At 33.2% G+C, this 16,683-nt stretch overlaps 1 protein-coding gene across 8 annotated transcripts in view; it reads left to right on the forward strand.

The window, feature by feature from the left end:
- Nucleotides 1-16,683, forward strand: part of LOC126819765 (protein unc-13 homolog B) — a 124,796-nt gene that overhangs the window by 31,666 nt on the left and 76,447 nt on the right. For all 8 annotated transcript variants that reach the window (XM_056100330.1, XM_056100331.1, XM_056100332.1 and 5 more), the window contains exons 4-5: nucleotides 12,420-12,537; nucleotides 13,614-13,737. In XM_056100330.1, coding sequence (XP_055956305.1) covers nucleotides 12,420-12,537; nucleotides 13,614-13,737 — 242 coding nt within the window. The remainder of the gene's footprint in view (nucleotides 1-12,419; nucleotides 12,538-13,613; nucleotides 13,738-16,683) is intronic.

Consider the following 16,683-nt stretch of genomic DNA (forward strand, 5'->3'; position numbering starts at 1 on the left):
ATAAATGACGTTATTATTGGAAGTAAAACATCCAAGTATTCAAGCAGCAGTCTGGTTGGAATCAGATCTGAAGAACATGTGGGTTTCTTTGATGATTTGATGATATTCTCCATATCATTTTCACTAAATGGCTCAAGTGTGAGAATGGTTCACATGCAGGTTCTACAATAGTGTCGGTGCCCAGGCAAAATATCCCTCATAACACACTGAATGGCATAAGCAGGTCTTCATTATCCCAGCTGGAGCAGAACAGTAGAACGTTAAACCCCATTTCTTTTCTTAAACTAACAATGATTTTGTTCATTTTATTAAAATAGTTGTCATCTGTCAAATATAACAAAAATGACAGGTTTAAAAACAACACTGACGATTTGATGACTTTAGAAGTATTTGAGGTTAGCATAGGAATCTGTTAGATCTTTTATATAATGATGCAAATCAAGATATTTTTGACAGCAAGATGTGTGATGATGGTAATGTTATCTGTATTGAGATTTTGATTTTTGTTCCTTAGATTCATTAGTTTCACCTTGTGTTTTGTAAATGTCATTTCCATTAGAGATAGAATGATAAGATGGCTATTATGTCACTAATATACAAAAAGTCAAATTTTTACTTGACAGATTTGAAGCGGACAAATTAACTATAATTATTAGATGATTTTCATTCATATTGCCATCTTTCCTTAAGCAAAATTTTTTGATGTAATCTAAAGATTTTTTAGAATTTATTTTTATCAAATTGATATAATATCGATTCAGTCAATTTGACTGCACTAGTAATTACTATTTAAGAAATCAAAGATTTTTAACCTTGATTTTAATATTGCATTGTTTCTTGTCTGGTTCAGTGAGTAAAATGCTGGCTCACTAACTAGGAGGTCTTGGGACAAGGAACAGTGTCTAGTCTAGTCATTGGAAAAAAGGAGGTCCTGTGCAAAACGTTGGCATGCACGTAAAAGAACTTGTGACGGTTAAAATTCTAAAAAAATAGTAGGTCTTAGTACTGCTGTCCAGGTAAAATATCCCTCATAGTTCAAAGCATGGAGTATGCCCTTTTTCATTATCCCAGTTGGTGTAATGCAAGTAGGATGTTAAACCCTACTTCATTTCATGTCTGAAAGATGTAGTAAGTTAACAGATTCTATATTAGAACCAACACATGTTGTTTCCACTTCTTGCAGAGCGGCACCCACTAGGGACCGGGTATCATTCAGATTTGATGAAAAAGGGAAAGAAACTGAGCTTACCATCTATAATCTAATACACATATTCAGTTAATAGATTGCCATGCAGAAAGTATTAAATACCATCAAGATTCATCAAATAACGCCCAGTTTGTGCTACAGTTTAGTTTAAGAAACACCATTTAGTTTTGACATCGGTCATCTAGTTTATGACCATTTAGTTTAGTTTTGATATTGGTCATCCAATTTATGACCATTTAGTTTCATAAACTAGACAACCGATGTCAAACTAAACGGTAGCACAAACTGGGCGTTCTTTGATGAATCTTGATGGTATTTAACACTTTCTGCATGGCAATCTATTAACTGAATATGTGTATTAGATTATAGATGGTAAGCTCAGTTTCTTTCCTTTTTTCATCAAATCTGAATGATACCCAATCCCTAGTGACCGATACCATACATGTAACTGTTTTTGTTTCATTTAACCAACAAACGATTAACTGCACAAGACTAAACTGAAAACAGAGTCTGGTCTACTGTAGGCTAAATATGTTGAAATAAGATAAATATATTTCTCTACTTTAATACATGGAATATCATGTTGCGGTAATAAGAGCTAAATATTGTGCACATGTATATAATTTAAAGAGCTGGCAGTTCTTGCTATAATAGATCTTACATAATACATCTTTAATAGCTTTAAGTGCCAACATGAAAACCAATGACAATTCTGACATTAACTTTGGCATGGCTTCACATCCAAAGACTATGTACCTCTTAGTGGAACCTCTTATACCCAGCAATGAAAACATGATGGATATCTATCTTGTTTAGAAGACTGTGTCTTCTGTCAGTATAGGTCAATGATTTGTCAGATGGTTTATCTACTTGTAATTAAACACATTAAGTTATTCTTATCAGTATAGTGTCTCACTCATTCTTACTCTTCAACTTGGTTTAACCTATAAATTTGTCTGGCATCACCAGCTTCAATGTGGTTGATAAAAAAAAGTTTTTGAAAGAAAACACAAAAATATATTTTCAATAAATTTTCAATTCTTTATTTTGAAAAACAGGACTTAAATTTTAAACACATATTAGTAAAAAAATATTCCCTTTAATACTAACTGCTGCCTCTTTGAGAAAGTGTAAGTAGTCAGTCTAAAAAGGCTTGTACCAGTAATTATTCACCTTTATTGCATTCCTTGTCAATATTTCATCTGAGTTTTTGGCTACAGTGTCTTTACTAGGTCTATAATAGTACAGGTCAGCAATTGTTTTGGTCATCTCTCTCCTTTTGTTTGTTTGGGTTTATTCCATTTTCCATTCCATATTTTACCATCTTTTGACCAGAACATAATGGTGCTTCATCAATGGATTCCTGTGTCTCGACTATTCAATCACAAACAACATTGAGTTCCGGCTTTCTTCTTTCTCCAGCTGTGGTGTACATGTATGTGTGCTTGTCTCCAGGCATATGTGGGAGAGCTTACCACCATTGGCTGTAAAGACTGTAAATCATTTCTTTTCATTGCCAGCTGTCTATTGTCACCAATTTTTCTCCCATCCAGTACTTCTTAATATATCAAAAGATGAGGGGGTTGTTTATGCATTACCAATTTGGTCTAGTGTATTTATTCATTTCTGGTGCCCAGGTTGATGATGAAATTCTGAACGCCATTACATAATTTATTTCAGGGCTTAATCCATGGTGAAATATATTCCAATTGATTTTTTTAGCATTGAGTTAATTAGATTATAAAGAGGCTGATCAAAAGATTTTAGATAAGATTGTAGGTACATGTAGGACTCGCTTCATTTAACTATATCCCATTTATAACATCTGCAAAAATAGGCCTTTGGAGTCTAGCACATGTATTCGACTGCATGTTAACATTCTTGCATTTAATTCTTCCCTGTAAACAATAAATACATACTAGAGCATTCTATACACCAGAAATATGGTACATGTATAAAGGAAGGCTAATGTACACAGGAAGGCTAAAGATCATTTTGATCAAAAGTAATACATATATATTCTATATGATTGAATATTTTGAACAAAGCTGGTATATAAATTGCTTTATTAATGGTCACAATTTTGTTTTGTATTTAAAAATATGATTGCCTATGAACTTATGCTTGAATCCTTTTTATGACAGAATTATTGATGTTCTTCTGTATTAAAAGATATGCATTATGCTTCGATTATATTTGAATAAAAGCAGGCGCTAATACTGATAAGATTGAAAGGACATAACTAACACAGAATCAGAAATACAGCCATCACTCTTTGAAATTGATAAATTACATGGAATGTTCTGGGTTAGTACTTCTAACACCATTGAATGGTATTTTCTCACAAAAAGTTTGACCCAAATATTGATCAGACAACTGATGTAGTGGATAGCTTCTGATATTTAGCTTGGCCATGATTGTATAGACTAGGATTTGTTATGTCTGCCATGGTTAAAATATCCCAATTGTTCTTCTAACACCATGTAAATATCTATTAATTTTTATCGGTCTTAGCTTTATGTTTGAATTTTGAATTTTCAGTTTCATCATTATTATCATTCATTATACTGCTAAATAGACATATTGACATAACTGTCTGATTGCTTAATGGAGGCACTTAATATGTGAACTTAAGGTAAAATGACAAGGCATTATCGCATTGAACTAAGAATAATCTCACAGACTTTCAGACGATTGGCCATAAGACATTTAGTTTTGAATATAACCATGTACTGAATATTTAAAGCCACAGATCAATATCTAATATTTTCAGGGCTTAATTCTCCTGAAAATGGACACAAGTTATTTAATTATGGTATATAGCGTTTAAATATCAGCGATAGATAATATTGCGGCATGGATTCAACCGGATTAATATTAGCAGGCCCTTCTAAGAAGTTCACAAAGCATTCTCAGATTTAAGTTGAGAATCTACTTAAGTTTTAATCACTGTTTATGAGGAATATCTTTGATCCAGAAACACAAAACATTGCACATAGTTTCTTATTGATGTATTTGATACATTAAAAAAACAAAAGTTTTCTAAAGGGCTATATTTTAGTTAAAATAAGGTGAACAATTTTGAGTAAATTCTCAAATTAGGTGTAGGTGACACAGGCTTGTTTTGACAACACATTTTGTATATAATCTGCTGCACATGTGGAACATTGACAAAATTTTTTAATTCACATGTATCTTTCTAAGTACTGAATTTCGATTTAGAGATTCGACTTTCACAATATTTTAGTTTTCTGCACCAAATAGGGTAATGTCTAATGTAGACTGATATACTGTGTTTTATGGGAGAAATTTTTTGTAATTTGCTGCTATTGATATAGACAGGACCAGTATTTTTTTTTAAATCCTCCGGCTGACTAGATGCTTTTCCTTGATAAGTCCTCTGTCAAGCGGAACCCATGCTAAAAGATCCACAGGAACTTTCTCAGACATCACCAGGATTAAACTTCGGACTGTCCGGTTAGTGAGCCAGTATACTCAGTGAGCTATGGTGGCTCCAACAAATATTAATTAACGGAAATAAGAGCTAACAATGACGACAAATTTGTTCATGTTATCTAGATAAATTTTATTCTTGTAAAAAATCTCTTCACAATCAATATAGACTATGTACAATATACCTATAGTCACAATGACATTTTTAAAAGTATCTAGCCACAACGTCATGAATAATTAAAATTTCATTCCCATTCGTTTCAATCATATATACAAATATGTAGCAGTGATGCTATTTTGTCCGTATAATCCGGACATGTCCAACGCTATTTCCCAAACATCCGAACATAGATATGCCCAATCGGACATCAAGATATGGTGAATAATATTCAATTTTCCAAATTGTTTTGAATGTACTGGGTATATAACTATTAATCATCACGATTATCGTTGACAATAGGCTGGATTGATTAGTTTATTAATGATCAACAAGGTTCGGCAGGCTTTCATTCCATCATATTACAACAACACATGATTTTGTAGGAATATTACTGACATAAATTCAAATATCACATTTGAATTAAATCTGAAAAATAACGAGGTGCACCTATTGTCTATGATATCACCAATGGTGGAAGTGGACATAAAACTCTAGGAAAGAAGAAGAAAGTGCACCTAGTACAAATTTGAATATTTTGTTGACACATGATTTTTATGATTTTTAATTGTGGTCTGAAGTAAATATTTGCTTAAATAATGATGAGAGTTATGGCCCTTTATTTTCGGTAAAAATGTCCGATAGGAAAAAATTTGAAATAGCAACACTGGAATGTAGCCTTTCTAACAAGAACTTTCTCTTAATGTCTTAAGTTTGAAGTATTTTAAAGATACATTAGTTAAGAATTTATAAAGGGTTGGCCAATTGTTGCTATAATAATTCAAAAATAGGTAGAAAGGCAACACCTATAACAAAAGAAGATAGACAAACTCCTAGGTGGTGATAAACTTACTGAGGAAGGACACCTTTAGTCCGAAACTTCTACAATAAATTAGTTTATCACCACCTAGGAGTTCGTCTATCTTCTCTAGTTATAGGGGTTGCCTTTCTACTCATTTCATCTTCTGCCTGAACCCCTTGTGTTTCGCTGAGATCCCAGTTTAGATGTCTTCTGATTACTAACCTCCAGCTACTTTAGACCTACTTTACAAGAGTTGTTGTCGTTCGTCTTCTACTACTCAATTCAAAAATTTCAGTCAAATTACTTTGTTCTGAACAGAATTGTCACTGTTGGAAGTTTGGACTAGAAATAGGCATCAATTGTGTCTGCACCGTCTGAGAATTGACAATTGTTTGGTTGATAAACAATAACTCCACCCACATATTCTCGATTATCAAGTAACATGCTCAATGGCTATGGTAGCCTCGCTTGGCAGGCCTTACATCACCAGTATAGTGACATCAGCAACTAATGGTAAACATTAGCTTGGTCCGCCATTTATTGTTTTAATTTTAAATTGATGACTGTTTAAATCCAAACTGTATCCAAGCCATCCGTGCGTCTACAGAGTTGATTTTGAGCTTGTCGTTTAAATAAAGGTCTAATTAATAATTTCTATAACATCTGAAGCCTAAATAAAGATTTTCAATAGGCAGATTTAGCTCTTGTTGCATAATGTATGTTTAATGTTTTCTATAAAAGAACACTTCATTTGATTTTAAAAGAAGAACACTTTCTTTGATTTTAAAAGAATATATAAAGTAAACTGCAGTGGTTTTCATCAACATGGTAAATTTGACCCCTGGTATCAATCATGTAGCTAAATATAGAAAAACAATTAAATGTCTTCCCCATGGCTACTTTAGATTTGTTCAGTAAGTATAGTTTTATCATAGAAATTCCACTCTAGTAATCTAGTACAGAAGATATTGTCTGCTCAGTTGGGTCAGCCATTGATTTTTAACACAAGAGCATATGCTTGCTTGCGTTTGTCCGAAACATTCAATGAAGGTTTCAATATGATTTTGAATCCTATAACAAATTTCAACCCGACTGCTTCATTTTATAGACAACCAATTTCAAACTTCAAGGGGCTTTAATCACAATGGTTGAAGACAGCTAGAGCAGCTTTTAAATAATGTTCACTTTCTGAATCTAGAAACCAATTACAAGATCATTTAATCCAAACAAATTGGATAATTATGAGTTTGAATGATATACGTCAACATTATGTTATAGATTTGTTTTGGAATGGAGAAACTGGGAATATTGATTAAAATAGAACATTGCTGTTTTCTCTTGTTCAAAGGGAAAGTTGGTACCATCTTATAAAAAAAGGATTGCACAGCACAAAACAATATATTTATGAATATTTAACAGATGAGATACTTGATCGTTATCGTTAAGGTAGATAATTCACATGAAAATAATTCAGTGGTGGGAGTTTCTTTTATGGTGAAAATATGCATTGTTTCTTCATTTTTGCTTAATGCACTTGGGGGTTTGATGAAAGATTATAAAATTATTTCTAAATTAAAGACAAAAATTAAGACCCAAAAGCAAAGACCCCCATATCAATGTTCTTCAACAGATTGTATGTTTACTATATTTCAGATTGTTTGTGCTGCTGGGCATATCGGTAGTGATTGGCTAGCAAAATATATTACTAATGCCAACTGAAATATACATTCTTATGGGACTCTTTGTTTTCAAGTTATTGACCATATACATATCCCATGCAATTGTAGAAAAGGAAGACCTCCTTGTATTTGTACTGATCAGGACATCATAATTTTTAATGTGCACTGATGATGAAAGCATTAACAAAAGAGGTTGTTTGTTTTGGGGATCTTTGGTTTGTTTTGGGGATCTTTGTTTTATACAGACCTGTTTTGTGACTGTTTTATCAGATCAGTTCTCTGTTTCTAACAGCAACAAAGTCATGCATGCTTGTATAAAATTCAAGTGGGCAGCAGAGAAAGGATCTGAGATCTCTCTACTAATCAATAACAAGCATCTTGACCAAGCTACTTATACAGAATATATCTTTGATTGTTATCTCTAGACCAATTGTCACTGACATGTCTGTGTCAATCAGAAGAAAAGCCATTATTATCGGACACACTCTTAGAGATATATAATAATAGAGGACTGTGTATGTTAGACTGGCAAATGTACAAATTATAGAGGATCATTTGGTAATCCTCCCAGACTTTGAAATACAGAGACAACTCCCAGACAGTGATAAAGGGGCAGAGCGTAAACTATTGATTAAATCCTCATCAAATAAATAGTTTATAACGTAAAAGTCCAAATAGTATATCAATCGTCTATACAACATCTACAGACACTGTGATAATCTAACTTCATTGATGTCTTAATTATGTTCTGTATGTTCTTGCAATCAGCTTCGTTTAAATTTATCTCTCCTAGTTCATCCTGTAGCTAAGAATAATGTTATTTCAGAATTCACCAACATGGGCAATATACAAAGTTCAGTAGAAATAATTGGATTTACCGGTAGGTGGGGCAAGAGTAATCCTAGGTCGAAAGTTGGCCTAGATTATGTTACCGGTAATTGTCAGTTGACCTAAAAGGACCAGAGATTTAAAGGACACACATCTATGTTTTTTTTTTTCTTTCTTTTAATATATACTTTGATAATTCTTTGAAATGATGAAACCATTTGAGATATCACATAATGAAGGACTGCTTGCACAACTGACATAAAAATCTATTTTGTCTTTTCTCAAAATAATGATATTCTGGTACATTTTCATTTATTATTTTTATATGCCCACATGGAAATGTGGTCGTATATTGCCGTCGCCCCCGTCCGTCTGTCAGTCCGTCGTCCACAATTTCTTGTGAACACTATACAGACTACATTTATTATCTGAATGTTTTGAAATTGATATATGTTGTTTGCCTTAGTGAGATGAAGAAGCCTATTTATTTTCAATAACTTCCGTTAATTTCTTCTGCAGTTATGGCCCATGTTTCACTTTGTTGCACTTTGTGAATGCTCTAACGACAACAGTTATCAACTGATCTGTATGGAATTTATATGCATTATTTAAATTAGTAAAGCAAAGAAGCCTATTGAATTTCAGCAATTTCTGTTAATTACCTCTAGAGTTATGGCACTTGTTGAATCTTGTGAACGCTCTAATGACAACAGTTATCATCCGATCTGTTTGAAATTGATATGCATCATTTAAATTAGTGCAACGAAGAAGAGTATTGAATTTCAGCAATTTCCATTAATTATGCCATGAGTTATGGCCCTTGTATTACTTTGATGAACCGTGTGAACATTTGAACAACAAAAGTTATCATCCGATCTGTATGAAATTTATATGCATTATTTGAACTAGTAAAACGAAAAAGCCTGTCAAATTTCCACAATTTCTGTAGATTACTTCCAGAGTTACGACCCTTGTTTTACTTTTTAGAACCTTGTGAACATTCAAACGACGAAAATTATGATGTCATTTGTATGAAATTGTCTCTTAAATGCCCCTAATTACCTTCAAAAGACTAAATATGCGACAACCCTTGTTGACTGCTCGGATGAATCAGCTGCTGTGGGCGTATGTTTTGTTGCCTGGCAACCTATCATTCTGATTTGCTAAATACCAAGGGAGTAACGGTAGCTCATTGAGTAAGGCACTGGCTCACTAACCAGCGAGGTCTCCCCATGTCAATCGTTGTTTGTATTTCAGAGGAGAGCCAAAAAAAAGCTCACCTCAATCAACGAATTGAAAAAATCGCTCCCCTCAAAAAACTCTCCCAGTTTTGATCAGAAGAGGGGTTTAGAAATTAAGGAGAGTGATCTGATATTAAGGAGAGTGATTAGTTATGTGCATGGGAAATGGTTTTAAGATCAATAACTGCATGTAATGAGGTCATTCCTGGTTTCATAAATGATAATAAACCCCCAATGACCTTGTAAAGGAGAGCGATTTTCAGTTTTACGGGGAGGGAAAAAAAACTCCCCTCGGTCGACATTCAGGTGAGCGGCAGGTGCTCAAAAGCGATCGCTCGCCTTAAAAAACAATGACTGCCATGTCAGTGGTGGAGGACAGGGCCTAACAAGCATACATCCATTTTCATTAGCCCAGTTGGTGCAGAACTGTTGGATGTTAACAACTAGCATTAATTAACCGCAATGGAAATATTTTGACAATATCTCTTTACAAATAGATGTTTCATAAAAACTAATGAAGACCAATTAGCTATTTAACAATAAAACTAATGACGACCAATATCTGATGTTCTGTTGGTGTTGGGCTACTACACAACCGTTAATGAGATATTATTGAATTGTCCCATATCTACATGTATCTCTGTGAATCATATTTCTGAACAGGTCAACCAGTTATTGAAATATTGATCAATGATATAAAATAAATTCATACGTTATATGTAGGCCAGAAACATTAATTTACATTATACATTCCTGGAAAGCCACTGGGATATTTCAATTGGATTATAAACTTTGTAAATTATTTTTTCTAGAAAAAGGCTACATGGGAAAAAATTGAATATTCTGTATGGATACATGTATATTCATTGAATGGCATTTATTAAATCTAACATCATCAAATAAAACACTATTTATGGATAACAATTACTATGGTTTATTTCACTGCAATGTTTCAATAAGATTTCACAAGTCGTTATTAAGCATATGTCAACATAAATCGTTATCTATAAACATTGTTTTATTTGATTCTGTATTGATGATTGAGAATTAAAATAAGAATGTTTCAATATTGTTTTCTGGACAGCAAACACCAGTTTAAACATTTTAAGATTTTGAATTGTATTCCTTTTATATGATATATACGCTATTTCTTTACCATAAAATGATTGTGTAAAAATTATTTTGATTGATAAAAAGGATTCATAAACTGCCTGACACTGACAAGGCCTTAACAAAGAGGATTAACAGTAGTCAGCAAGATTCAGTATCAAGACCATATTTTACATGTTTTTGCATTCAAGTAAAAAGTAAAAAATAATTCATAAAGAGTTTTAAAGGGCTAATCCCGATATTTTTTGGAGAATAAAACTGCTTAATTTTGTGTTAAAATCCCTTAAAATCCTCTAGCTGAGGGCCGAGCAACTAACTCAATATTTGTGATAAGTTTTCAAACCATTTAAACCCGTCAGTCTTCGTCTGGAAATGGAAACCGGTGTCCCAAGCTGTATTATGCGGTGTCTGGATAAAACCAGACTTTTATTTTATAAAAATAACGTGTAGTTGAAATTTACCTTTCGTTATCAAGTACAGCACATGGGTCATTCACTACAAAGACCTCTCAAGGAACGGGAATCGATTATCAGGTCACCCAACGAAAAAACTGACCCAAAATCTTAAAAGGGTTACGTGTCCGGATAAGCAATTTTGACATTCACGTCCAAATGACTCAATAATTTGAGCTGGAATTTTGAGAGAAGGTAAATACCCCATTCCTCTATATTTTGGTGCTTAAATTTCATACGTACTCCGACTTTTATTTTTGAGACTCTCTTGATATCGGGATAGTCCCTTTAATTATATACTCTTCAAAAAAAGTAGGGGATATTAAAATGCAAATACCTATGCAGGTTGTGATATGATAAATAGTCATGGACACTTGACATGCTTTGAGAGTATGTTCACAGATGAAGAACTTATCGCCCCAACAGAACCACTGAGCTACACGTGTGACACGCAGAAGTGCTATACATGTGGGAGGGGTTCATTGTCATATTTGACACTTCAAGGAAGGGTTGATGAAAACTGCCGCGTGCTGGTTTATTTTATTCATGGTTGCTTTCCTATCGGTTCTTGCATAAGATTTACTGTTTAGCGTATATTTGCTTTAGTGTGTTACGTTTAATTTGCAATGAGACGTCTTCAACATGATGAACGTCTATATGCTATTGGCATGCTTCAAATGGGTTCTACACAGCATACAGTAGCCAACATGCTTAATGTGTCACAAACACACAATTTTGATGATAGACCTCGTTCAGGTCGTCCTAGAGCCACTACACAAGCCCAGGATTGATACATTCGTACACATGTCCTGCGAAATCGAGGACAAGCGGCCAATCAGCTTTCTGTAAACTTGTACCAAGTTACAGGAATCCGAGTTACACCCCAAACGATTAGAAATCGGCTACATGCAGCCTATTTGCATGCACGACAACCGCATGTTGTGCCTCCATTAATTAACTCGCCAGCACAAGGCAAACAGGCATCAATGGTGTAGGCAGTGTAGAAATTGGGGTAATCATCGATGGGCACGTGTAATGTTTTCAGATGAGTCCAGATTTACTCTGGATTTCATCGATAGGCGTGCTCGCGTTTGGAGGCGTGTAAATGAGCGTCAAGCTATCGTTAACGTCAGACAGCAATAGAGATTCGGCATGGTTCTGCTCTTTGCTCAACATGCCACAACGAATTGCTGAATGTCTCAGGATTGGTGGAGCAATTACTCATTATTAAGAAAAAAATCAAAAATGTCCATTTTCACTTTTGACAGTGTATCTCTTTGCGAGTGAAATAGGGCCGTCAGATAAGCCGCCCATATGAACTGTTTATGTTCATGTGTAGACAATTGGCCTGTTATTAACATACACTGGTTACCTCTAATAAAAACAGGAGTGCATTTCCGCAGTTTTGTATTGTTTCTGACTATCCCCTACTTTGTTTGAAGAGTATATATACATTGATTAAATTGTCTCTATTTTTTTTGTATTTTCAGTGAAACAATGAGGTTGGATACTGGTCTGATCGTGGAGGTGTGGAATAAAGGAATGTTGTGGGATAAACTGCTCGGCCTCCATTGGCTTCCTCTAACTAAAATTCACCACTCCAATCAGGTAGCTTATTATTCCTATGAGGAAAATAGATGAATTATTGATGAATTACTCTTTAGACTTGCTGATACTAGTGGTTATAAAATTAAACATGATTGATGTTGAAGTCCATCGAGTAGTTTAGATATATCTATACTGGTTGGCGTTTTGAACACTATGGAATCGAGAAAGGTTAATTGCAGAGTTTAAACAGCTACAAATATACCTATATAGGTCTTTTAAGTCTCGTATTGGGTGTACATTCTTGGGGAGAAGTAGAAAAAAAGATTTCTTTTACACTTATATCTATTCATTAATAAATCTAGAACCCTTTCACTGAAAACTCAATTTTGATTTTGTTTTTGGAATCCTACTACCTCAAGTAGACCAGTAGTGGCCAGGACATCCTTCACCTATTAAATAGGCGGATTATTCATCAACTATTTTTTTCGGCAGTATTTGAATCAGTTCCAGTAGGCCATTCTTACTTGGTGGTCTAAGCAAATCGACACTGTGCATTGCTCAAATTCCTACATCGCTTTTATGGCTAGTCTGCCTTTGAGGTAGACCAAGGAGATACATCTTTAAAATGTGGAAATGTCCTGAAAGTTAATACCAGCAGTATTGGAACTAGGACATTGTTTTCTTGAGTCCAGTCAATAACAGCATGACCATTCATTCCTTTAGCATATTTACCATTTTCGGTTCTGGGCAATAATTTAAAATGATATAGGGTACACTTCTCCATATAATAAGCAAATTAAAATTAAGTTATATAATTTTATATAAATATGATAGGCAGATAGTTGTTGAACTTTAATATTAACATTGCAATATCAATAATATGTCATGAGAAACCTGTCCTTCTGCGAGAAACACTTTTAAAATCCCCATCTGCGAATAACAGTAGAAAGATCTCTTGCAATATTCTGAAAGATAAGATTTCCTGACAAATCGCTTTAAGTACATGTATATTGGTACCGGTATCCAAGAATTCTACATGGTGGCAATTCTATAAGAAATTGTAGTTATCATAAATGTTGGATCAAGACTGTTTCATGTAATACCCTAGTTTTAATTGTTTAACTGTATAATTTCAGGAGGGTGAAGGAAAATGGCTGTCTTTGGACTCGGAGCTCATCATTCAAAATGGTGAAATAATGGGAACCCGACTGCCATCAGGACATACTATTTTGATAGATGCCCGATTTGAGCTTCCATACGGTATGTTACTTGAGAAAATGGTTTTGATATCTCATTTTATCTTGATAAGAAAAAAATTCCCATCCCATCTGTGTGGTTTGTGTTTTCATGTTTTAATTTGAAATAATCCAATTACCCCTCATCTTAAGGTATCAAAGAATAGACTTTCACCTACATTTGAAAAGGTTTGGTTAAATATCAGACCGACATAAGAACTGAATGGTCATTTGGAAGAAGGTCAGAAGGTTACAAGCTAAGTTGGGTAACAGGTTTTTATTTGAATTATATTAAAAACATGGTCTCATAGGATAAAGGGTCATCACTGGAATCAAGTAGTTTTTATATCATCTGAAATGGGATAATCAAGTGTTATGCACACTGCCCAAGTACAATGGATAAGAAGTTTTACCCTGCTGCTGACATGTAGATCAGACTTAAACCATGCCACTTAAATCAGAAATATTGCCCCAAGGAACTTTCTGTTACATGCAACTGAACAGAATTTTAGTTCTAGAAAATTTGCAGTTTTCAATGAAAGAAAAAACATTAAAAAAAAAAAAATGATAGCATATGTAAGTGAGATAAAGATATTAAAATTCAAGCAATATGGTTGTAATACCTCTCCCAGATGTGGGGGGGGGGGGGGAATGGCTGAATGGTTAGCGCGTGCACTGTATCAATAGGTCTGTCATTGATATTACACAATGGTCCTTAACTATTCAAACTCCATGGTATTGAATCTCCAGATATATTTGGATTTTGTCAAAAAGCTTAAATTCAACTTTTTCAAAAAAGCCAATCTATTCACTGTGTATATGCACTTGGGTTTTAGGATGTCCATAAAACTAATTACACTGTATACCACTGAGGACAATCTGATTAGCCATTAAGTTCACACGATCTGAACAAGTTCACATGATCTGAACACTATCTTCAAACAAAATATGTCAGATGTCAATTAGTCATCTACAACAACAGTACTTAGGTTTAGGGTTCACTTTAACCAGCGTCTTATTAGTTTAATGTTCATTGATACAATTTTGTGTCACCAGCAAGTGAAAAAAAAAAATCAATGGGTGTTAATTTGTGTGTTTCATTTTATGTGAAATATTTATTGCTATCCATATTTAATTGATATTCAGTTGGTTATTTTTTTCTGAACTGGATCATGTCGTCGTATTTGCTAAACATATTTTACTAATCAAAATTAGATGATTTAACAATAATAACATCTTTATTGTTGTTATGATATAAACAGAATTATTATGTATTTCAATTTTGAATGCTTCGATTATAGTGTGAGAATTTTATAGTCTTTATTTCTTCAATAAATCTATACTATAGAAGTTTTAAATGAACTGGGTATTTTAGTATTTAATTAGATAATCTGAATAAGCATCCTTGAAATGTTTTATGATATTAATTACTTGAATTCTGATGAGATTGAGAATATGGCAGTTGTATTTTGTTTACTCATTATGCGGTTGGAATATCAAATATAGGCTTTTGAGAATGCAACAAGATTGAATGATCTGAATAATTTTTAGTTTAAATGAGACATATATCTAATCAATTCAGTATCGAGAGCTCTTTTATTTATAATTGTATTAGATTCAGTACATGTACATAAATACATTTACGATAATATACTCTATTGTAAATTACCATTGTGATCCCAAGCAAAGTCATGTTCTTTAGAATACACCCTTGGAGTTCACTTTCTATAAATCTATTGCATGGCAAATGATATGGGAATCAGATATCGTTTTTTAGCCTAAAGCAGAAGGGATTTTATGAATTAAGACAACTCATTAAGTGAACTTTCTTCTGGATATTTTACTTGTTTACTGTCAGTCAAGTTCAAACTCATTTCCTGACTTGTCGGTTGGAGGCTGGAAGCATGAAATAAATTGCATCATAAGCCAGCCTATTAACTGCTTAAACTTTTTTATTACTGGCACGAGAGAGCCTATTATCTCGATGTTTTAATACAACATTCTCGTAAAGAATCTTACCATTATTAAATTCATAAAATATCTTTAAAAATAACGAGAAAACAAAATCTTGATTTATTCTTCTCATGGAAAAAGTAGAAATTAAAACCAAGCAAATTTGAAACAATGAGATAATATAAAAGAAAATTATTTTGCACTGTGATTAAAAAATGTAGACACACTGTATTTATTCATCTTATGATGTGCATTTTGTGAGGTTATATGCCAGTGTGTTATGAATTTTAAGAATTTTACATTTATATATATAGATGGTTCATCTATTGTATGACTTGAAGGGGACTGAGCCTTAAAATAAAGTTTATTATTAGATTTATATGATGTCATATTTTTCGATTTCAGCAGAATAAGCAGTCATTCTGTTTTCTTAAACTTAACTTTGAAATGTAGGAAATAATATTGACTATATCTCAGGAGATGGTCAACCATCTTGCAAAACATATTAAAATATCTGAATTTCATTTAAACAATTCTTTAATAAAATGCTATAAGAACTATAAATGATTTAGCTGTCAATTCACAAGGCGTACACATTAGTGGTTTTCAAAAGGTTTGATGAACTCTTGTGACCAATGCCTAAGGTTTTTACAAGTATGAAATTGTTCAAAATTAGTTTCAGTTATTTATTTAGGTCAGGGCAATTCCCTCTTTAATAAAAAGAAAATTGCATCATAAATATTACTGATAATAAAAGCTAATCATCATAAATTTTTGGACAGACTTGCTTGCAAGCAATCATCGTTTAATATAGTGATTGATATCATATTCATGTTATGCATGTACGTATTAATTAATAATTCACGAAGGATGTTAAGTTATGAAATGTCATTGAGTATCTACATAAACATTCAGTATATAAAGTTGTGCTATATAAACATACATCATGTAATAATGGATAAGTTGATATGTGGTGTTTTGATTCAAAGAAGTGCGTAATATATGTGCAGTGTTCATA

The sequence above is a fragment of the Patella vulgata genome, chromosome 4 (assembly GCF_932274485.2).
Source record: "Patella vulgata chromosome 4, xgPatVulg1.2, whole genome shotgun sequence".
Taxonomy (NCBI): Eukaryota; Metazoa; Mollusca; class Gastropoda; family Patellidae; genus Patella; species Patella vulgata.